At 39.5% G+C, this 25,059-nt stretch overlaps 1 protein-coding gene across 5 annotated transcripts in view; it reads left to right on the top strand.

The window, feature by feature from the left end:
- gnptab (N-acetylglucosamine-1-phosphate transferase subunits alpha and beta) overlaps nucleotides 1-25,059 on the top strand; it is a 92,897-nt gene that overhangs the window by 44,548 nt on the left and 23,290 nt on the right. For all 5 annotated transcript variants that reach the window (XM_072552005.1, XM_072552007.1, XM_072552006.1 and 2 more), the window contains 10 exons: nucleotides 377-556; nucleotides 1,309-1,479; nucleotides 1,782-1,905; nucleotides 8,060-8,251; nucleotides 11,618-12,783; nucleotides 13,605-13,804; nucleotides 14,350-14,569; nucleotides 18,411-18,524; nucleotides 19,616-19,701; nucleotides 20,479-20,577. In XM_072552005.1, coding sequence (XP_072408106.1) covers nucleotides 377-556; nucleotides 1,309-1,479; nucleotides 1,782-1,905; nucleotides 8,060-8,251; nucleotides 11,618-12,783; nucleotides 13,605-13,804; nucleotides 14,350-14,569; nucleotides 18,411-18,524; nucleotides 19,616-19,701; nucleotides 20,479-20,577 — 2,552 coding nt within the window. The remainder of the gene's footprint in view (nucleotides 1-376; nucleotides 557-1,308; nucleotides 1,480-1,781; nucleotides 1,906-8,059; nucleotides 8,252-11,617; nucleotides 12,784-13,604; nucleotides 13,805-14,349; nucleotides 14,570-18,410; nucleotides 18,525-19,615; nucleotides 19,702-20,478; nucleotides 20,578-25,059) is intronic.

Genomic DNA, 25,059 nt, shown 5'->3' with positions numbered 1-25,059 from the left:
ATCTGTGCATTAAAATATTGATGTGTATTTGTTTTGTAGCTTGATATAGGTTTTTAAAAGGAACATGTGAGCTTGTAAAACTTAAAAAGTATTTCTCATACTTGCTAATCTGAAAAACAGTTCATTCTTCAAAGAATACATTAATTTTTAATGTTGATTCATTAAATATTTTGTTAGCACAAGATTAAAATTAATTTGCAACGTTGTAAATGAACATGAAAAAGATGACGATGCTATTAAATTTTAAGCTATTAAAGGACAATTGTTTTGTGTATCAATAGTTTTTTTCTACTAAAATAATTATTGTAGTTTACGAACACTTGATAGTTGTAACACAGTAAGTCCATTCATCACCAGCTTCACTCTTCTCCACAAGTCCAAGCAGGATGATGATATTTCGGCCAGTCGGTTCGAGGATAATGAAGAACTACGATACTCTTTGCGCTCTGTGGAGAGATATGCACCTTGGATTCGGCACGTCTTTATTGTGACAAATGGTCAAATCCCTTCCTGGTTAAACTTGGACAATCCTCGTGTTACAATAGTAACACACCAGGCAAGTTCTTTTGTATTTATTTAGTGTAACAACTTTGGATTATTATTGTCAAGTAAGGTAAAACTGTAATCCTGTTGCTATGAAAAAATATCAATCCTGCTTCCATACTGTAGGGCTTCTATGAGCAACAGGATGAAAGGAGATATCAAAATAAATAACAAAGTGTAAGTTAAATCATCCCAGTTGTTTTCTTTTCCTGCTACATGCAGGCTAGAATAAACACTGATTTAGAAACATTGGAATACAAAAGGTTGTAATAGTCTTCCTAGCCTATCTGTCTAATCCCAGATTCTGGAAGAGTTGTATCCAATGAAATTGCTCATCTTTCTGCATCAAATTCTTAACCGACACTCAAATCCACCACTTTTGTACGTTTGTTCATCATTACAATTTACGTAAAGTTAAATCTCACTCGGCTTTCCTTCCTCCTCACCCTTGTTGTAAGTGACATACACTTGTTGCTTTCAGTGATTTATCCACCATCTCTGTAAAGTTCTGCTGTGAAAATAATGCACATTAGACTAGTTTCTGTTTATTAGGCTTGTGCACATTTCACGTTTGTCCATTTAATTATATCCACCTGTTTCCCATTCTATCCAGGTACCATTTCTATTTGATGAGTCTGTTGACTGGCAACCAATTTGAGCTTACCATGGACCATGTTTAGAACAGTACAGATTAGGTTAGGTGGGATTGTTTGTCCAGTTAACCATGTTTGTAAATTTCTTTCACATTTAACCATTTTCTCCTAGGAAATTTTCAGAAATGTTAGCCATTTGCCCACATTCAGTTCCCCAGCTATTGAAACACACCTACATCGAATACCGGGTCTTTCTCAAAAGTTCATTTATCTAAATGATGATGTAATGTTTGGAAAGGAAGTGTGGCCTGATGATTTCTACTCTCATTCTAATGGACAAAAGGTTAGCATTTCTTTTAAACTAGAAATTATCCAAGTGTACTATTGGCAACAAAGCTACACAGCTATCGAGTTTAAACCTAACAATAATTCTGTTGTATTGGTTGTACTAATTAATTAGATAAATTCAAGATTATCTGCTTCTACATTGTTTGGAAACACACCGTTTTTGTGCAGCATATTTAACAATTTATAAGGTTGAGGCAAATTATATTTACTAATACTTTTAACTTGTTTGGCTTAAATTACAGAGACACGTCTACACATTTTAATTTTTTAAAATTGTAATTTAATTGTTAACTTTAGGTTTATCTCACGTGGCCAGTTCCAAATTGCGCCGATGGATGTCCAGGGTCCTGGATTAAAGATGGCTACTGTGATAAAGCTTGCAATAATTCAGCCTGTGATTGGGATGGAGGTGATTGCCTTGGTAGGTTTAATACCAGTTCTTTTCTCTTGTGTCCTCTGCACTCCCATGTAGCTCATTAAAAAATGGCAATGAGTGTTTAGAAAGGGTCATATATTTTCAAGAACTGAGTGCTATAATAGGGTTATACACTATACAATTTGAATTGCAAGTGCAGGCCACAGTTTATACATGTAGGCTAACCAAAAGAGAGTGAATCTCAATTTGTCTTTGCTCAGTAAGTCTTCAAGTATAAACCTGAACACTCGCTGGATGGGGAGTAAAGGGAAATTTGGACATACTGTTTCTTCAATGTGAGAAGAGATTTCATAAAGGTGTTTAAAATTATGAAGGGTCCAGACATCCAGTCGATAGAGAGAAAGTGTTATTATTGGAGAATGAGATGATAATAGATTTTAGGTGAATGGGAAAAGAACCAAAGGATGTTTAGATGTATTTTGGCAAGGCTTCATGGGCATTACATCCTGAAGTCGAATTTGGACCCAGACCTTTTGACCTAGAGGCAGTGATGCTATCACTATGCCACAAGATCATTTATTTAATTTGTTTAATGTGTTCCATTAATTATCCAATGAGTGTCTGACATTTATGTATTAAGCTTAATTTGTATAATTTAGTAAAACGGTATGTTACCATTAGTATGCATGCATTGCAATGGTAATTTTATCACATATATAAATAACATTCGATGGAGACATTCTCTAAATCTGCTGCTTATCAGCTAACAATTGGGAGAGTTCAGTTGCAAATAAGAATCCATAGGAATAAGAAATACTCCTCTTTAAACACTGGAGAGATCCCAGAGAACTGCAGAATAGGCAATGTTGCTCCTTTGTTTAAGAGGAGCAACAGGGATAATCCAGGAAATTACAAGCTTTATGTCAGTGGTAAAGGAAATAATTGGTGAAGGTTTTTGGGATAGAACTTACTCACATTCGGAAAACTTTGGACTTATTAGCAATAGGCAGCATGGTTTTGAGCCATGTCTCACAACCTTGATTAATTTTTTTTGAAGAATTGACAAAGGTGGTTGGTGAGGGCAGGGCAATAGATGTTCTCTATATCGACCTTAGCAAGGCCTTTGACAAGGACCTTCATGGCAGGCTGATACAAAAGATGGAGGCATACCAAGCACAAAGGCAGATTGGTTGTAGTTGTTGATAATCAATTATCTCATCCACATGATACCACTGCAGGAGTTCCTCAGGATAGAAATTTTCTAATCAGTCTGTTCAGAGATGTTTGACACACCACCTTTGTGTCATCTGCAAACTGAGCAACGATGCCCTCAATTCCTTTGGTCAGATCGTTAATGTATAACATGAAAAATTGTGATCCCAACACTGATCCCTCCAGAACTCCACTGGTCACCAGCTGCCATCCTGAGAAAGACCCCTTTATCCCTGTTCTCTGCCTTCTACCAGTCAGCCAATTCTTAGTCTATGCCATTACCTTGCCCCTAATGCTATGGCCCATCTTGTGCCTCCTTTGTGGCACCTTGTCAAAGGCCTTCTGAAAATATAAATAGATCACATTCCTTGGCACTCATTTGGCTAACTTATGACCTCAAAGATTCTAACAGCTTTTGTCAGGCATTACCTCTTCTTGAAGAAGCTGTGCTGACTGAACCCTATTTTGTCATACATTTCTAAGTACTATGCAATCTCATCCTTAATACTGTACTCTAAAATCTTAATTTCTGCTTCCGTCCTATCTTAAACAGGGTAGCTTATTAGCCATTTTCCATCTTCTAGGGCCCTCCCTGACTCCAGTGATTCCTGAAAGGTCACCCGTAATGTGCCTCCACAATCTCCTCAGTTATCTCCTTTAGAACTCTATTGGGTCTGAGTGATTTTTGCATTTTCAGACCTTTCAGCTTCCCCAGCACCACCACCTTAGCGATGGCATTCACTTCTACCCCCTGACTGTCTTGAAGTTCTGGTTTGTTGCTGGTATCTTTTGCTGTGAAGACTGATGCAAAGTAACAATTTAATTCCTGCACCATGTCTTGTTCCCCATTACTACTACTCTAGCCTCCTTTTCCAGCAGTTCAATATCCACTCTTGCTGTCTTATCTTTATATATCTTAAAAATCTCTTGTAATCTTCTTTCATATTACAAGCTATCTTACCCTAATATTACCCTAATGGCTTCCCAATTCTCTGGCTTCCCACTAATCTTCAACATATTGTATGCTTTCTCTTTTGATTTATGCTGCCCCTGGCTTCCTTTGTCAGCCATGGTGGCCTCATCCTCCCCTTAGTATGTTTCTTCTTTCTTAGAATGAGTTTCTGCTGTGCCTTCTAAATTACCCTCAGAAACTTCTGTCATTGCTCCTGCATTGACTTCCTTTCCTAGGCTCCTCTTCTCATTAGATATATGAATAGACATGGAATGGAGAGATATGGACCACGTAAAGACAGAAGTTTTTGTTTAGAAAGATGTCATATGTTGGTGTGGGCTTGTTGGGTCAAAGAGCCTGCTCCTGTAGTGTACTGTTTTTTGTTCAGTCAACTCTGGCCAATATGGTTTTGTGTGGGTGAGATCGTGCCTTACCAACTTAATAAAATTCTTTGAGGAAGTGACCAAGTTGATAGATGAAGGAAGCGCTGTTGATGTCATATACATGGACTTTAGTAAGGCGTTTGATAAGGTTCCCCATGGTAGACGAATGGAGAAAGTGAAGTCACATGATGAGCAGGGGATACTAGCTAGGTGGATAAAGAACTGGTTGAGCAACAGGAGACAGAGAGTAGTAGTTGGAGGGAGTTTCTTGAAGTGGAGAGAGGTGACCAGCGTGTTCCACAGGGGTCAGTATTGGGGCCGCTGTTGTTTGTAATATACATAAATGATCTGGAAGAGGGCACTGTTGGTATGATAAGCAAGTTTGCAGATGATACGAAGATTGGTGGCAGAAAGCATAAGGGACTGTCAAGAATACAAGATGATACAGATAGACTGGAGAGTTGTGTGGAAAAGTGGCAGATGGATTTCAATCCAGACAAATGTGAGGTGATACATTTTGGCAAGACTAATTCTAGAGCGAATTATACAATGAACGTAAGAGCCTTGGGGAAAGTTGTGGGCAGAGAGATCTGGGAGTACAGGTCTATTGTACCCTGAAGGTCGTGGCACAGGTGGATAGAGTGGTCAAGAAGGCATATGGTATGCTTGCCCTCATTGGACAAGGTATTGAGTATAAGAGCTGGCAAGTCATGTTAAAATTGTACAAGACATTGGTTTAGCTGCATTTAGAAAACTGCGTACAGTTCTGGTCGCCACATTACCAAAAGGATGTGGATGCTTTGGAGAGGATGCAGAGGAGGTTTACGAGGATGTTGCCTGGTATGGAAGGTGCTAACTATGAAGAGAGGTTAAGTAGGTTAGGTTTGTTTTCATTAGAAAGAAAGGAGATTGAGGGGGGACCTGATTGAGGTTTATAAAATCATGAAGGGTATAGAGAGAGTGGATAGAGACGAGCTTTTTCCCAGGGTGAAGGATTCAATAACGAGAGGTCACGGTTTCAAGGTGAGAGGTAAAAAGTTTAAGGGGGATGCACGTGGCAAGTACTTCACACAGAGGGTGGTGGGTGTCTGCAACGCGTTACCAACAGAGGTGGTAGAGGCAGGCACGGTAGATTCATTTAAGATACGTCTGGACAGATGTATAAGTAGGTGGGGAGCAGAGGGATAAGATACTTAGGAATTGGGCGACAGGTTTAGACAGTAGATTTGGATCAGCTCAGGCTTGGAGGGCCAAAGGACCTGTTCCTAGACTGTAAATTTTCTTTGTTCTTTGTTCCTCCCCCATGTTCTTCCCTATAAAGACTCTGGGGTCAGTCACTCTTACCAACACGGTCATGGACAGATGCTCGTGCATCAGGTAGATGAATGAGGATGAGGCTGAAGTATATTTTTCCCCCTTGTTGGTTCCCTCCTCATCTACCACAGACCCAGTCTAGCAGCGATGTCTTTTATGACTTTACCAGCTTGATCAGTAGCGCTTCTGCCAAGCCTCTGTTGGTAGTGGACATTGAAATCCCCCAATCAGACTACATTTGGTTCTCTTGCTTTTTTTTAGCTTCCTCCAAGTGTTTTTCAACATGGAAGAGCACTGAATCATCTCTTTAGACAAGGTCATTATGTGGAAATGAGCAGGAAGTTTCCTTGCCTGTGTTTGACCTTGTGCCATGAGACTTCATGGGGTTCGTAGTCAACGACGAGGACTTCCAGGGCTGCTGTCACCTGACTGTACACCATAGTGCTGTCATCTCTGCTGGATGTATCCTACCACTTTCAAGTCCAGTTATTTTCTTTGGAACTAAACGAGGCTGGAAAATGACTTTTGATGCTGTAAAAAAAAAAGAGGGAGGAAAAGAAAATGGGGCAGATTGTGATGGAGCTAAGAGAAAAATGCAAAGAGAGTGCTAATGGTGATAAAGGAGTGATTGAAATGTGAAATAGCTGTGCATAATGGATTTGAATAGTGAAAAAGTCACCTTTGCTGAGTGCAGAGCCAACATGACATGAGTTGCAGTGGGTGGGTGAGGGAAAGGGATGTTGTAATCAGTTTGTACTCTGAAGCTGTTAAACTCCTTGTAAAATCCTGTAGTCCCAGGATGTAAATGTTAGGATGGGTGGCTAGGACGCAAGCCCTGTGCCTATGAAGTCAAGGCAACTGGGAGTCGATGTGCTTATAATCGATATTGGTGGACGGTCTGTCCCCAGAAATGGAAGCAGAGAAATTAAAGGGAGGGAAGGGGAGAGCCCAAAATGAACAAATGAAGGTGAGAGAAGGATGGAATTTGGAGCAAAGCTAATTAATTTTTCCAATTCCGGACCAGAATCAGCACAATTGATGTCATTGATGTACTGGTGAAAATGTGGGAGAGTTCCCGAGTAGGACTGAAGGAACATTCCACATACTAGATAGTGACGGGCACAACTGGGTCCATTGCTGGTACTCATAGCCACCCTTTGACTTGAAGAACATGCGACAAGTTAAAGGGGTTGTTCAAAGTTAAGATGAGCTCAGCCAGGTGAAGGAGGATGGGAACGTTTCGGGCCTCTTTTCTCAAGGAAGAAGTGGACAGCTGTCAGACCATCCTCAAGGGGATGGATATGTACAGGGATTGCATGCCCATGGTGTAGAGGTAGTGTCTGCAGCCAGGAAACTGGAAATTATAGAATAGAAGGTAGTATTAGAGGAATCATAAACGTATGTGGGAGCAAACTGAACAAAGGGAGAAAAAAAAGTCAAGTTCAGTGGGGCAGGAGCAAGCTGAAAGGATGGGTCTGCCAGGGAGATTGAGTTTGAGAATCTTTAGGGAGGAGGTAGAAATCATCTGTCATGCTCACTGTGGAAGCCGCGTTGTCAGTTTAGCCGTGGATTTCAAAAATAAGCTATGCTGTAACACATCTTTGTCTTTAGATAATAAAGGTTATATTTTAAATGGACTCTTTTTAATGATAAGGGACAAAGAACAAAGAAAATTTACAGCCCAGGCACAGGCCCTTTGGCCCTCCAAGCTTGAGCCAATCCAAATGTACTGTCTAAACCTGTTGGTCAATTCCTAAGCATCTGTATCCCTCTGCTCCCCACCTACTCATGCATCTGTCCAGACGCATTTTAAATGAATCTACTGTGCCTGCCTCTACCACCTCTGCTGGCCACCTCTGATTATTATAAACAAAAGACCTATTAGAAATGAATGGGTTTTATTTAGTCTTTGAAACCTCTTTGGAGGCTTTACTACATCAAAGGTGCTAATTCAGTATAATCCTTCGATGACTACTCTCCCTTCCTATCTCTGTAATCCATGCAAATCTCTCAGCTCTCTTGATCTGTCTTCTCTTCTAAATTGAGCCTCAGATACATCCTTTTTTTTAATCCTTCACTGTTAACCACCATTTTTTCGGGCCTTAAACATGCAATCTCTTTTTACTCCTTTTAAGATGGTCCATGAATCCCACCAGTTTGACTGAGTTTTTGATTATTTGTCCTCATGTCTCCTAATGTAACTTGGTGTCAAGTTTTGTTTGATAGCATGCTATAAGGCATTTTGAGATATTTTTGCTAATTGAAGGATGCTTAAATAAACTTGTTGAACTACTTCTCAGTTTAACCAGATTACTAAATAGGTTTGCTTTATTTGCAGGTAACACTGCAGGTCCTCGTGGTGGTGGTGCCGGAGGAGTGCTGAATGTACAGGCCTGGCAGTTTGCTGCAGGGCTCCCTGGAGTAACATATTGCAACCAAGGTTGTGCCAACTCCTGGCTGGCTGACAAGTTTTGTGATCAAGCTTGTAATGTCTTATTATGTGGATTTGATGCTGGTGATTGTGGGGAAGGTAAGTGTGAACTGCAATTATATGATATCCGTTAATGCCTTTAGTATACACTTTATATTTTCAGAATAAATGCAACAAAGTTATTAAACTGGCTTATTGTTTCGCTCTCCAAGAAATACTTTGCAAGTACAGAAAACACAGATTAATAAGCAACATTTATTCTGAAAATATAAAGTATTTCTTGGAGAGGGAAACAATGAGCCAGTTTAATAACTTTGTTGCAATCTTTTTGAAAACAAAAAATATCAGGAATAGGCTAGTGGCAGGTTTGATAATAACTTACATATTGAAATGGGTATTGTTTCTGGAATTGTCAGGAACATCAACATCAGATTTAATTTTTATTTATTTTTCCCGGGTTGTGGATATGGCTTTCAAAGCTATCATTTGTGGCCAATGATAATTTCATTTAAAATGACAGGCATGATAAGCTATGGGCCTGGAGTTAAATGTGATTTGCCTTTGATAAAACCATGTTGAATTGTCTGGTTTCCTTTAGACTTTCAAAGTGCATGGCTATTACTTGTTTAATGAACAAATCTAACACCTTCCCCATGACAGAAGTAAAGCTAACTGCCCTATTTTCTGACATCCTCCCTTCTTGAATAGAGGCTTTGTATTTGATAATGTCCAGTCTGGAGTATTTCTAAAATTAAACTTTTGGAAAATTAACACTAATTACTATCGCATTAATAACCTCTTTCAAAACCCTAGGGTGCAACACATCTATGTCTGGAGACTTGTCAGTTGCAATTTCTTCAGTTTACTTACTGCTGCTTCCCTTGTGATTATAATTTCTCTAAATTCCTCTCTCTTCTATCTCCTGATTTACTGCTCTTACCACGAACAAAATATATAGTGGGGAACCAAGGGTCAGTAAAGAATGGGGATCTTAAAAGAATATGTTAATAAAGAATTGTAGAAATTAATAGAATTAAATGTCACCAAATTCCCTGTCCTAAAATCCTTGGATTTTTCTTAAATGGTGGCTCCAGAATAGTGGATGCAGTGGTTAAAAGAAGTTACTCAGGCTGGTAGATGCTGAAGAGTGACCTTCCATGAGGATTATTGCTAGGTTTGCTATTCACTATTTACTTAAACAATTTTGTCTCAATTTTGGAGTTTTCAGAATTTGTAATTTGCACCAAATTGGAGAGTTAATTACAAAGCAGCACTACAGCAAAATAAAGAAAGACATTAATAAACTTGCTGAATGTGTATGCATTCTATTTGGCAAATAAATTTCAATGTAGATATTTATGACGTGATGCATTTTTGGTGAGAAGAGGAAGGAGGGTACATTTGCTTGGGACGTTTTGAAGTAAGGTGGAGAAATGGATCATTATGATCTTAGCAATGTGCATTACTTTCTAGAAGTACTGGGGTTTATTTTTGGAGGTGTAAAACTGAAAATGTGGGGAGGTGAACAAACTTACGTAGATCCTTGATCAGACTAGACCTGGAAGTGCTGTGAACAGTTTTGATCTACACATGTCTCAAAATGTTAGAATCATGATGAGGTTTTAGAATGATGCGAGAGCTTAGAGGTTATACATATCAAGAAAGATTAACCATGCTGGCGGTTCACTTTTTGTTTGGAAGAATGAAGACTGATGAATTGCCTAATAGAGGTTTTTGGCATTGTGAAAATTTTGTTTGGGTCAGCACAGTGGAAATGTTTCCACTTGCATAGGATACCAGAACTAGATGCTACAAATGGAAGATAGTCACGAATAAATAAACCCTAAAGGGAATTTAGGAGAAACCTCTTCACCCAGTCTATGTGGTAGTTCCAGATTCTCACTAATCTCTGGGTAAAAATAATAATGCATGCAGTTGTTAGGAGAAGCAAGATAAACAGATGAGGAACAAATGCACAGAAAGATATGCTTATTTTGTCTGTTGAAGAAGGGAAAAGGTGGCATAGGACTGACTTGTTAGGTTGAATGACTATTTCCTGTCCTTTAAGTACAATGGTATACTTAAGCACATTGCTGAAAATGTGTTGCTGGAAACGTGCAGCAGGTCAGGCAGCATCCAAGGAGCAGGAGAATCGACGTTTCGGGAATGAGCCCTGCCCAAAACATCGATTCTCCTGCTCCTTGGATGCTGCCTGATCTGCTGCGCTTTTCCAGCAACACATTTTCAGCTCTGATCTCCAGCATCTGCAGTCCTCACTTTCTCCTAGAAGAGTTTTACTTAAGCAGATTGACAACCTTTGTGTAAATTTTGTTTTACAACAGTTTCTAATTATGAACAAATGAGAAGTTTTCAAAAATATCTCCTCTTGATGGCTCAAATATTTTTTCTTGCTTGCTCATATTTGATAATTACTATATGGATTGGGTCTTAGCCCTGTTTGCTCGTAGGTTTTGAGTATCTGTTGCCACTATTGAATAAACATTTATTGAAGATATTGCAGTTTGTAAATAATTAATATTACTGTAGCAAGTATGATAAAAGCAACATTCTGATATTTATGACTCTGATAGAAATGCATTTATTGCGTCACGAACTGTACTAGAAGTGTAAATGTTTTATTTAATCACTAAAATGGTCAATTTGTTTCTCTTTATTACTGTCATCTGGAACTAAAGAGGCTTTCACCAGATTCCTTCAATAAAATCAAAAATAACTTTATTTTAATAAATGAATTGGAGTCATGATTTGGATAAATGAGTGTATTCTTTGGGCAAGTGGCAAAACTGGTTATCAACTAAGCTGCTATGCAGAAGCAAACTCCTTAATCTCAAGCACCCACATTCGTGCATAGATATGACGAGACAACTCTGCAGAGACACCTTGGGTTTGAAAGAAACAAAGGCTTCAGTTGTAAATTTAGCCATGTTCCCTCTGAGTTTACTTAGTGCGCAGCCTGTTTGTTGCACTATGCAGTCCCTTTATGGTTGCTGTGCATCTTAAAATGTCGTTTGTGCACAACCTGTTTCCTGCATTGCAAATTATGGCCTAGTTTCCTACATGCCATGCAGCTCAGAGGGAATAATACTTGAGATTTCTGGACTTCAGTCATTTATGAAGAAACTAAATAAAAGTTATTCATGTCAACTTTTAACGATGATGTTTGAAAACAGTTGTAAGAACTTATTATATATCAAATTGAATTTGTTCCTAGCAGTTTTATTTTTCTTCGAATTCTAAGTTTTTTGTGAAGATGTTTTCCATTTATCTCAAAATATGCATTTGATTTGAATTTATTTTGATGCTGTGAAATGGGTGAAGAAACAAAATTTTGATGGTCCGCCAAAATGGAATTGATCCTGAATTGTGAACTTGGTTCTCAACCACTACTTTTATATGGTTATTTTATTTTAATATCTTTGTTTATTGCACCTATTTCATCCACAGAACACTTTGACCAGATGTATGATGTAAATCTCCACCTTAATCAGACTCATTACGTGCTTCCGAAAGGTGAGGCCTTGCCTTATTTCCGTTTTGGGGCCTTGGCAAACAAAATTACAGAGGCATCGTTTACTGACAATGTTGTAGTTCGCCATGCTTCTGTGGCTAACAAATGGAAGACTATTCACTTGATCATGCACGGAGGAATGAATGCAACTACAATCCATTTCAATTTGACTTTGCTGGATAAAAATGACAAGGAGTTTAAAATGCACTTCACTGTAGAAGCTGATACCAGAGAAGATCAGAAATCAAACCAAACTGTCAATTCGAAGAAGCAAGAAAAGACTATAAATTACACTGAAGCACCGCTAGAAATGGAAATTCAATTCAAAGATATTGCTGAAGAGCTACAATTTCCCAAAATCCACAAAAGGACGTTAGATGAGTTGAATATCAGTCTTCTAATGGATCTTCAGTTTATTAACACATCTCTACTGCCTGTTGATGTTCAGAAAGAATTGAAAGAATTGGATACAAAACTAGAAACTGGTGATATCACACTTAAAGGGTACAATCGAACGAAGGTGTTGATTTTGGAACCATTCAGAAAGCTTGCACATTTTCCACAACAAAATGGTAATAAATATATTATCCAACATCCAAAACATATTGCTTTGGAAAAGAATGTAGGCTTGTTGGAAAGAGAAGTTGCTGGTGAAGGACATATTGAAGATGATGATGTTAAGAATCACCTAACAGAAAAACAAATTGAGAATGGGCGGGTTGGAAGAAATGAACAAGCCAGTGATCAAGTGACTCTAAATTCCTTGCTTTCGATGAAAATAAACAATCTATTAAAAATCCCTTCTAAAAATGCACCAGAACTCCAAAAAGCTGACGTCAGACCTATGACATCACAGAAAATACTTAATATCCTTATACCAAATGATAGCAGCAAGTTAAAACAAGATCATAATGTGAGGGCAATAGAACAGAACTTCAAGCCCCAAGAGCAAAGATTCCTAAGAGAAGCTAATCCTGACACTGCAAATACAGAAATAAAAAGCAGCCCAGGAAATGTCAATAGAAAGCTGCAGTATTACACTGGGAGTGATGTTGGCTTTTTACCTTGGGAAAAGCAAGGATATTTCCAGGATCTAGTAGAAGTAAGTCATACATAAAAATGTATTCCCCCATTTGCATAGTATAAAGTTGCGAAATGAGTGGGGCTTGCATTGAAGTAATTTAAGCGTTTGTAATATTTTATGGTGAAGACTTGTTCAACTGGTATCAAGTATGCTTTAGTTTATCACAGCAAAATATTGTTAATACTGCATATATTTAAACAAGAGAGCCAGTTTAGAGGGAATTCATTTTAATATTTTGTATCGCACAAAGTCTCATTTGTGCCAATAGGAGCAAATTATTTGCAACCTGCCAGACCTATACCATACCATTTGATCATACCTTTCATAACTTTTCTTAAGATTTTCATTTGCTTTATGCATCATTTAATTTTGTTTATACTTCTCTGACCCTGGGGTGTTTTTCTTTGACGGAGGCCCTACATAAATGCTGTCATATGGAGGGCTTTTGCAAGGTTGAAGCGAAGAAGTCCCACTGTTGAAGCAGTGTGTAGAGAGCTTGACTGTGTATGTTATATATACTCCGACATTCCTGAGTAGAAATATAGAATGGTTAATTCTCTAGCCCCTCATTCAACTTCTCCCCCGTTTGATTCCGTTGGTGTAATTCAGATTTAATCAGAATATTGGTTGCATATATTTTCATTGATTTTGCTTCATGTTGGACTGAACTCTAAGGCTATGCTGTTGATAAATGACTTTTGTACTAAATAATGCAATCTTTTGATGAACATTTCCTTTGAATAAGGCATATTTTATATCTAGAAATCAGTTTCACTTGAAAATGAGCATCTAAACATTTAGCCTCCGTACCTTACACGAGTCATTTTGTTTTACTTCAGGAGGATGCAAAACTGGAAAAAGCACTTGCATACCACACTGACAGTGAGCACGTGGGAAGAAAACTTAGAGACACATTTGCAGATTCACTGCGCTATGTAAATAAACTTCTTAATACTAAGTTTGGATTTGCTTCTAGAAAAGTTCCTGCCCATATGCCTCATATGATTGACCGGATTATCATGGATGATCTTCAGGCTATGTGAGATACTGATAATTTTCTAGCTTTCAAAGTCAGTTTTAATATAGAAACTGCAGAAAATAACTATTTTTAATAGATCCCTGATTTTCATTTGCAGCATGTCTTGACTAATTAGAGATGTGATAAAAATATAGCAAATGATGTTGGTGAAAACATACTAGAATGTATGGTTTTAGAATGCTAATCAATGCAACACCTAGTGTCAAACATCTGAACTAATGAATGAAAGCCAACAAAATTTTTTTTTCAGTTTACATCATGGCTTATATTTCCATGAAAATATGTTCTTATGTTTGAAATATTAAAAATATTAGCTTAGAATTTGGATGAAAGAAAAGACCAAGAAAACCGCCAATTCAATTCCAGGTCTGTGTCAAAGATTAGACTTAATTTGGAAGCTAATATTAGTTCATTCTAAAGAAAGGTCATAATCTGGAATCTTAACTAAGTCCACAAGTGATGTAGACTTGCTGAGTATTTCTGACATTTTGTTTTGTTTTCTGATATTTATGTTCATTTCTTAAAATGGCTTAATTACTTGATAGGTTTCCAGAAGCATTTGACAAGACTTCTAACCATAAAGTGCGTCATTCTGAAGACATGCAGTTTGCATTTTCATATTTTTATTATGTAATGAGTGCACTGCAGCCGTTAAACCTTTCTGATGTTTTTGATGACGTCGACACTGACCGATCGGGAATCCTTTCTGATCGAGAAATCCGAACGCTAGCAACTAGGATTCATGAGCTCCCACTGAGCTTGCAGGTAAACCTTTTGTACCAATTCATATAGAAACATAGAAGGTAGGAGGAGGAGGAGGCCAATCAAGCCTGCTATGCCATTCATCATGATCATGACTGATCGTTCAACTCAGTAGTATAATCCTGCATTCTCTCCATAACCTTTGATCCCATTCACCCCAAGTGCTATATCTAGCCACCTCTTGAATATATTTAATGTTTTAGCATTACCTACTTCCTGTGAAGAAATGTCTCCTCATCTGCGTCCTAAATGTTCTACCCTGAATCCTCAGATTGTGACTTCTAGTTCTAGACACACCCACCATCGGGAACATCCTCCCTGCATCTACCCTATCGCGTCCTGTTAGAATTTTATACATCTGAGATCCCCCTCATTTGTCTGAACTCCCCAGTGAAAACAATCCTGAACTAGTCAGTCTGTCCTGAAACGTCAGCCCTGCCATCCCCGGAACCAGCCTGGTAAACCTTCGCTGCACTCCCTTGAAAGCAAGAGCATCCTTCATCAGAAAAGAAGATCAAAACTGCACCCAGTATTCTAGATGTGGCCTCACCAAAGTCCTGTACAACTGCAACAACATATCCCTGCTCCTGTACTCGAAACCTCTCGCAATGAAGGCCAACATATTATTTGCCACCTTTACCGCCTGCTGCACCTGTATACTTGACTTCAGCGACTGGTGCACAAGGACACCTAGGTCCTGCTGCACACTCCCATCTTCCATTTTACAGCAGAAGATTGAAAATGGTTAGCAAGCTTTGCATGCTTGTACTTCAGTAAAAACAGAGAATAAAAGCCTTGGGGAGGTGATAGCATCGTGGTATTATTGCTGTACTGCTAATTCATAGACCCAGATAACATTCTGGGGATCCAGGTTCAAATTCTGCCACTGCAGATGGTGGAATTTGAATTCAATAAATATCTGGAATTAAGACTCTAATAGTGACCATGAATTGAATTGTCAGAAGAACCCTTCTAGTTCACTAAGGCCCTTACCTGGTCTGGCCTACATATAACTCCAGGCCACAGCAATGTGGCTGACTCTTACTGCCATCTGAGTAATTAGGGATGGGCCATAAATGCTGCTTAGTCGATGACACCTTCATCCCGTGAATAAATAAAGAAAAAAGAGCCTTTTTCTATGCTGTATATCTCTATAACTCTAAAATCAATAAGGGTCGATACTATATTGCAACCAAATCTGTATCTTTGCCATCAATAGGAAACATAATAAGGTTTGATAAGGTGCTGCACAAAAGGTTAATTCGCAAGGATGGAACATATGGGATTGGGGTAATTTATTAGCCTGGGTAGATGTCTGGCTAATGGACAAAAGACAGACAATTGGGATAATTGGGTTTTTTTCCTGGGTGGCAAGATGTAATTAGTGGCGTGCCACAGGGTTCAGTCTTTGGACCCTGTTATTTATAATCTACATTGACAACTTGGATATGGGGTAGAAGGCTATATAGCTAAATTTGCGGACGGCACAAAAATCAGCAGGATGGTAAATTGCAATGAGGAAATAAGAACCTTACAAATGGATATGAATAGGTTAGGAGAGTGTGCCGAAATATGGCAGATGAAGTTTAACATGCATAAGTGCGAGGTTATGCATTTGGGTTGGAAAAAATGGGAAGCTAACCTATTGTCTAAATGGGCAGAGAGTTTGAGATGCTCCAGTCCAGACGGATCTAGGTGTTCTCGTTCATGAGTCACAGAAAACTAGCATGCAGGTATGGCAGATAATAAAGAAAGCAAATGGAATGTTGGCTTTTATAGTTAAAGAAATAGAATATAAAGGTAGGGACATATTGTTGCAATTATACAAGGTATTGGTGAGACTGTACAGGTACTGTGCACAGTTTTGGTCCCCTTATTTGAGGAACAATGAAGTGGCATTGGAGGCAGTTTAGAGGAGATTCACCAGATTGATCCCAGAGGTGAGGGGTTTGTCATATGAAGAGAGATTTAAGGTGTATACTGTCTGGAATTCAGAAGAATGGGAGGAGATCAAATTGAAGTATTCAAGATAATAAAATGCGTGAATAAAATAGATGTGGAGTGGATGCTTCCTCTTGTGAGGCATTCTAGGATGAGAGGTTATAGTCTTAGGATAAGGGGTAGCAAATTTAAAACAGAGTTGTGGAATTTGCTTGCTCCCCAAACTGCGGTGGATGTTGGGAGAAGTTATACATTTTTATTGGTAATGGGTTGAAGGCAGGAAAATGGGGGTGAGGAGTGTATCAGCTATGATCAAACAGTGGAGCAGACTCATTGGGATGAATGGCCTAATACTGCTCCTATATCTTGTGAACTTGTAATGTTGTAAAATAAATTGAAAGACGGCATCTTTAAAAAGAGTTGTATTAGGAAGCAAATAATGGAAAGCCTTAACATGTGTTGTTATCAAAGACAATGAGATAGAATGAAGACCAATGATCTGGCCAAAGGTCTGAAGTTGAAACTCAAAAGGCTAGAGATTGTGTTGTGACTAGTGGGGGAGAATTCTTTTAAAAATTAATTAATAACTTGGTGCACTGCTCAGCCAAAATGTAGTATTGTTGTAAAGTTGTTTGAAGCCAGTTTGAAGTGGTTCTACGAAAATCATTTTCAAGTGGGAAATCCCATTGGGCATCTCCTATGCACAATTGAAAGTGACAACAATTAACTATTGATATTTCATACACCAAAACGGAAATTGCTAGGGAAACTCAGCATATCTGACAGCGTCTGTGAAGAGTGTATCTTAAATTTTAGCATGAACATTGACATTTCTGTATTGAAATATGCCAGCATGTCATAGAGTTATAGAGATGTACAATATGGAAACAGACCCTTCGATCCAACCCGTCCACGCCGACCAGATATCCCAACCCAATCTAGTCCCACCTGCCAGCACCCGGCCCATATCCCTCCAAACCCTTCCTATTCATATACACATTCAAATGCCTCTTAAATGTTGCAATTGTACCAGCCTCCACCACTTCCACTGACAGCTCATTCCATACATGTACCACCCTATGTGTGAAAAAGTTGCCCCTTAGGTCTCTTTTATATCTTGTCCCTCTCACCCTAAACCTATGTCCTCTAATTCTGGACTCTCCGACCCCAGGGAAAAGACTCCAGTCTTCTGGCACCTCACCTGTGACTATTAATGATACAAATATCTCAGCAATCACTTCTCTAGCTTCCCACAGAGTTCCAGGGTACACCTGATCAGGTCCTGGGGATTTATCTACTTTTACCCAATTCAAGACATCCAGCATTCCTCCTCTGTAATATGGACATTTTTCAAGGTGTCACCATCTATTTCCCTACATTCTATATCTTCCATGTCCTTTCCCACAATACAAACTGATGCAAAATACTCATTTAGTATCTCCCCCATTTTCTGCAGCTCCACACAAAGGTCGCCTTGCTGATCTTTGAGGGTCCCTATGCTCTCCCTAGTTATCCTTTTGTCCTTAATGTATTTGTAAAAACCCTTTGGATTCTCCTTAATTCTATTTTCCAAAGCTATCTCATGTCCCATTTTTGCCTTCCTAATTTCCCTCTTCAATGTATTCCTACTTCCTTTATACTCTTCAAAGGATTCACTCAATCTATCCTGTCTATACCTGACATATGCTTCCTTCATGTGTTTACTTATTTCTAAAACATTGCAAACTATAAAAAGTATAAATTTTATGGTAGTTGTATTAATGTTTTTATGTTGCTCACAATCATTATGTTTGTTGAGATTTTTTTGTATCCTTTAGGGTCACTGGATCAGGATTGAGGATACTTTTCTGTTGTGATCAGTCACATTTTTTATGGTTTAACTGTTTTTATATACTGTATATAGGACCTAACTGGTCTGGAACAAATGCTGATCAATTGCTCCAAGATGCTTCCCACAAATGCTACTCAAATTGATAAAATTCCACCCACTCTGGAGGTATATTATGATCCAAACCTGGTAAGAACTTGGCAAATAACCATCACCTTTCCTATTTTATGTAATGTACTAACTAATATTGCACTTAGTATGGTTAAACTTTATTTTCATTGGAGGGGTACTTTGTGGTTTGCTATTGTATCATGGCCCTTGCCTAGGAATTGCACACATTAGAACAAGAATAATTCGGTCATCCTGTCCTTTTTTGTTTTTTTTCATGTGGGGCATTTGATTTCTCCTCGATGCATTTGTTAACTCAGGACTGTGAACTATATTTCTATCACTGTGTAGTGCAGCAGGTTAAGTCTCTCAAACCGTGTCCTTGATGGACAAGGGTTTTTTGACTATAAAGCAATTTTTAAAATGTTTCATAATGCCCCAGTTAAAACTGAACTAGCTGAAAATGTTAGTATCAAATGACTTGAGACTTCTTATGAATATCAAATAACATAACTGTATTTTGACCAACTTTTTATTTAAATTAAATATTTCTGTTGCTACATCAAACATTTTCTCCTAGAGCAGAATATTTGGAAGAATCCAGTTGTGACTTGATGACCATTAGACTATATTTCTGACATGTAAATGTAATTCTAACTGCAGAAATGGTGGAAATAAATTGAAGGCACGTAATGTGTTAACATCTTAAATACTGGGTAACTTCTTGATGTTAACCAGGTCTGTGGTAAATAACATTTAGCACAGGAAGACTAAAAGAAGTTAATTCCCTGGCAGTGATTTGTGTAATAACTCTTAAATATTAACTGGCTAAATCAATTTTCAAATGGATGTCCCAGATATTAAATTGGGAACTTCTACCTTTGAGATTGTAGGCCTATTAGGATATTATTTCTAACAGCTAAACAGCTTTAATGTATAAAAGCATAAACAGTAACACATGCCAAGCCAAAGGAGAGATCATGAGTTATAAGCAGGGCCTTCAAGGAAAGAGAGGTGAAGAGGTTTAGGGAGAGAATTACGGAGCATTTAAATTTAATTTATCGATGAGAGGGAATCTTGTTCAGATTTGTATTTAATTTTAATATGGTAAACTAAGTTTGCAAATACTCCAAGGAACATCTGACTTACTTTGTAAATCTTGTTTATTGTAGCCGCCAGTGACCAAAGGACTTGTAATGAATTGCAAACCCATTACTGACCGTATTCGCAAAGCTTACAAGGATAAAAATAAGTACAAGTATGTGGAGTAATTAATGGAATGCTACTTTTTTTTTCCATCAACATGTTTAGCAAATAGCTGTGCACTGTCTTTTTGTCTTGTAAGATTCCCAATAGTATAGTTTCTTTGCATAATCTTTTGTTGTGGAGAATATTTCTATGGGGAACTAAAACTTTGTATTTCCATTTCAAATATTGCTGCCAGCATCAGGCAGTTCTTGATCAGGGGCAGCTATGTTTGCTGTAAGGCACTCCACCCCTGTCAACAGAAAAACAATGTCCTGCAATGTGCCTGTTCACCTATCTCTGGTACACTGTGAACTTTTACACCATTTGTCATATCAGCCAGGCTCATAATTTCACTGCAAGCATGTCAATTTCTACAGAGGCTTGTTGTGGTATTTGATCCCACTGAAAGCTGTACCGATACAACAATATTAATTCTATCTAGAATTGTTGTAGCTTACAGAGAGGAGTTTTTATTCCGTCAGTTTAGGTTGGATTCAGATGCATAAACCAGAATTCCTCTTCTGTTAATTTTTGTCAGCTGCTGTCTTGGCTGACCTCTTATGCCTTGTCATCAGGCAGAAATACTGAACATTAATGAGAACTTGGTGAAACAGACTGTTCTCACGCCTTTTTTACCATGTAGGTTTTAGTAAATGATATGTTTTGCTGTCAGACCATACAACCATACTGATATTCACATTCTGGAAATGAATATGGAAAGGGTCATTTTTTAAAAACGTTTTAATTTACAAAAGCATGGATTAATTTTCAATTTTTCAATAATCAGATTTGAAATCATGGGAGAAGAGGAGATTGCCTTTAAAATGATTCGTACTAATGTTTCTCATGTTGTTGGTCAACTGGATGACATCAGAAGAAACCCAAGGTATGTTTGTGGAAGTATTATTATAATAAAAATCATTTCAGTGACTGGATTGTTATATCTGATATTGTTCTTTGTGTACATTCTTTATTTTGGAATATCTCAACATAGGTTGCACAATGAATTAATCTGATATTATCATGCAGCACCATTATATCCTCCATGTATATGGTAGTAATTGCTGACTCCTGCATCTCTTGTGCTGTAAAATTCTGTGAAGAAAATATGAATTGCTAAAAGGGTTTTTGGAAAACTATGCTATTTTTAATGATGCAAAGTTCTTGGAGATGGTGTTAGGTACCCAGGCTGTCTCAAACTGCTGGTTGTCAGATCATCCTTTACTGGCTCCTTAGAAACATAGCCACCTTGGGTTGTTCTCTAGGTACGAAGTGGTTGACATGCTTGATGTTCTGTTGTTTGATGGTGATTGGGGAGGTGCTTTGTTGTTGTCCTCTCATTATTGCCTTCTCACAGCTAGTGTAGAGGCCATTATTGCCTCACAGCTGGTGTACAGGCTGTTCCTGCCTTCTCACAGCTGGTGTATAGACCATTATTGCCTTCTCACAGCTGGTGTATAGGCCGTTATTGCCTTCTCACAGCTGGTGTATAGGCCGTTATTGCCTTCTCACAGCTGGTGTACAGGCCGTTATTGCCTTCTCACAGCTGGTGTATAGGCCGTTATTGCCTTCTCACAGCTGGTGTACAGGCCGTTATTGCCTTCTCACAGCTGGTGTACAGGCCGTTATTGCCTTCTCACAGCCGGTGTACAGGCCGTTATTGCCTTCTCACAGCCGGTGTACAGGCCGTTATTGCCTTCTCACAGCCGGTGTATAGGCCGTTATTGCCTTCTCACAGCCGGTGTATAGGCCGTTATTGCCTTCTCACAGCTGGTGTACAGGCTGTTATTGCCTTCTCACAGCTGGTGTACAGGCTGTTATTGCCTTCTCACAGCTGGTGTACAGGCCGTTATTGCCTTCTCACAGCTGGTGTACAGGCCGTTATTGCCTTCTCACAGCTGGTGTACAGGCTGTTCCTGCCTTCTCACAGCTGGTGTATAGACCATTATTGCCTTCTCACAGCTGGTGTATAGGCCGTTATTGCCTTCTCACAGCTGGTGTATAGGCCGTTATTGCCTTCTCACAGCTGGTGTACAGGCCGTTATTGCCTTCTCACAGCTGGTGTATAGGCCGTTATTGCCTTCTCACAGCTGGTGTACAGGCCGTTATTGCCTTCTCACAGCTGGTGTACAGGCCGTTATTGCCTTCTCACAGCCGGTGTACAGGCCGTTATTGCCTTCTCACAGCCGGTGTATAGGCCGTTATTGCCTTCTCACAGCCGGTGTATAGGCCGTTATTGCCTTCTCACAGCCGGTGTACAGGCTGTTATTGCCTTCTCACAGCTGGTGTACAGGCTGTTATTGCCTTCTCACAGCTGGTGTACAGGCCGTTATTGCCTTCTCACAGCTGGTGTACAGGCCGTTATTGCCTTCTCACAGCTGGTGTACAGGCCGTTATTGCCTTCTCACAGCTGGTGTACAGGCCGTTATTGCCTTCTCACAGCTGGTGTACAGGCCGTTATTGCCTTCTCACAGCTGGTGTACAGGCCGTTATTGCCTTCTCACAGCTGGTGTACAGGCCGTTATTGCCTTCTCACAGTTGGTGCACAGACCGTTATTGCCTTCTCACAGCTGGTGTACAGGCTGTTATTGCCTTCTCACAGTTGGTGCACAGACCGTTATTGCCTTCTCACAGCTGGTGTACAGGCCGTTATTGCCTTCTCACAGCTGGTGTACAGGCCGTTATTGCCTTCTCATAGCCGGTGTAACGGCCATTATTGCCTTCTCACAGCTGGTGTACAGGCCGTTATTGCCTTCTCACAGCTGGTGTACAGGCCGTTATTGCCTTCTCATAGCCGGTGTAACGGCCATTATTGCCTTCTCACGGCTGGTATGTAGACCAACCTTGCTACTGCTGCTCTCAAAATTGATGGCTCACATCGTGGAATTTGAATGTGATACTTCAGCCAGCAAAGCACAGTCATTTACAAAATCAAGATTATTCAACTGGACATGTTGGCTTGGGATGCCAAAGGCTGTGCCCAGCATCACTATCTTCATTGAAAGATCAGTAACCCAGAGGAAAAGAAGTGGAAAGTATGTGCAGCTTGCTGTGCTCTTTTAGTGATGTTGGAATCTGTGATGTCCTTGCTGGTCTTGATGCAGCAGATGGAGTTGTGGTATAAGCCTTTGAAGATGTTAAACTGTAATGCCAGGTCCATAGATTAGATTAGATTACATTTAGATTAAATTAGATTACATTACAGATTAGATTACATTACAGTGTGGAAACAGGCCCTTCGGCCCAACAAGTCCACACCGACCCGCCGAAGCGCAACCCACCCATACCCCTATATTTACCCCTTACCTAACACCACGGGCAATTTAGCATGGCCAATTCACCTGACCTGCACATCTTTGGACTGTGGGAGGAAACCGGAGCACCCGGAGGAAACCCACGCAGACACGGGGAGAACGTGCAAACTCCACACAGTCAGTCGCCTGAGGCGGGAATTGAACCCGGGTCTCTGGCGCTGTGAGGGAGCAGTGCTAACCACTGTGCCACCGTGTCACCCACGGTGTAGTAGTAGCAACCAAGATCTCTGCCAGCAAGGCATGGAAGAGAATACCTAAGGTGACGCATATGTTGAACATCTTCATCTGCTTTTCCTACATTGGATTCTGGGCATCAGTGGAGAGACAGAATCACCAATGAAGAAGCCTTGTTCTGAAATAGCCAGGAACACCTGTGGAATATCCTGATGGAGTGACAGCTGAGGCTAGCAGAGTACTCATTTTGTTTTCTGGGCATATGTTGCAGCAGAGTGTCCAGGCGGATTTAAAATTGAGGCAGACTGGGAATGCAGAAAAAAGCAAGGATAACTTAGGATATCATACGACTTCCAATATCTCTAATGATAAGAAAGTTAGCATTAAGGCACTTTACCTGAATGCTCGTAGCATTCATAACAAAGCAGATGAACTAATGGCACAGATCATAGTGAATGATTATGATGTGGTAGGCATCACAGAGACTTGGTTACAGGGGGTTCAGGACTGGCAGTTAAACCTCCAAGGATTTTCAACTTATCAAAAAGACAGGGAGGTCGGCAGAGGGGGTGGGGTTGCCTTGTTAGTTAAGAATAATATTAAATCTATGGCACTGAATGACATAGCGTCAGATGATGTGGAGTCTGTATAAGTAGAATTGAGGAACCACAAAGGCAAAAAAACCGTAATTGGAGTTGTGTACGGACCTCCTAACAGTGGTCAGGACCAGGGACGCAACATGTACCGGGAAATAGAGAAGGCATGTCAGAAAGGCAAGGTCACAGTGATCATGGGGGACTTCAATATGCAGGTGGACTGGGTAAATAATGTTGCCGGTGGATCTAAAGAAAGGGAATTCATGGAATGCTTACAGGATGGCTTTTTGGAACAGCTTGTCATGGAGCCCACAAGGGAGCAGGTGATTCTGGACCTAGTGCTTTGCAATGAACCAGACTTTATAAAAGATCTTAAAGTAAGGGAACCCTTAAGAAGCAGCGATCATAATATGGTAGAGTTCAGTCTGGAGTTTGAAAGAGAGAAGGCAAAATCGGATGTAATGGTGTTAACAGTTAATAAAGGTAATTGTGAGGGCATGAGAGAGGAACTGACAAAAATAGACTGGAAGCAGAGGCTTGCGGGGAAGATAGTAGAGCAAAAATGGCAGGAGTTTGTGGGTATAATTGAGGACACTGTACAGAGGTTCATCCCCAAGAAAAGAAAGATTATCCAGGGAGGGATTAGACAGCCATGGCTGACAAAGGAAGTCAGGAAATGTATCAAAGAAAAAGAGAGATCCTATAAAGTGGCCAAGAGCAGTGGGAAATCAGAAGATTGGGAAGGCTACAAAAACAAACAGAGGATAACAAAGAGAGTAATAAGAAAGGAGAGGCTCAAACATGAAGGTAGGCTAGCCAATAATATCAGAAATGATAGTAAAAGTTTCTTTCAATACATAAGAAACAAACAACAGACAAAAGTAGACATTGGGCCACTTCAAACTGATGCTGGAAGCCTAGTGATGGGAGATCAGGAAATAGCAGGAGAACTTAACAAGTACTTTGCGTCAGTTTTCACAGTGGAAGACATGAGTAATATCCCAACAGTTAAAGGGAGTCAGGAGGCTGAGTTGAGTATGGTTGTCAATACAAAAGAGATAGTGCTAGAAAAGCTAAAAAGTTTTAAAATTGATAAATCTCCGACGGGATACATCCTAGAGTTCTGAGAGAGGTGGCTGAGGAAATAGCGGAGGCATTGGTTGAGATCTTTCAAGAGTCACTGGAGTCACGGAAAGTCCCGGATGATTGGAAGATCGCTGTTATAACCCCATTGTTCAAGAAAGGATCAAGACAAAAGATGGAAAATTATATGCCAATTAGCCT

The sequence above is a fragment of the Chiloscyllium punctatum genome, chromosome 32 (genome assembly GCF_047496795.1).
Source record: "Chiloscyllium punctatum isolate Juve2018m chromosome 32, sChiPun1.3, whole genome shotgun sequence".
Lineage (NCBI taxonomy): Eukaryota > Metazoa > Chordata > Chondrichthyes > Orectolobiformes > Hemiscylliidae > Chiloscyllium > Chiloscyllium punctatum.
Note: the sequence above shows the minus strand (reverse complement) of the source record. Positions and strands in the feature narration are given on the sequence as shown.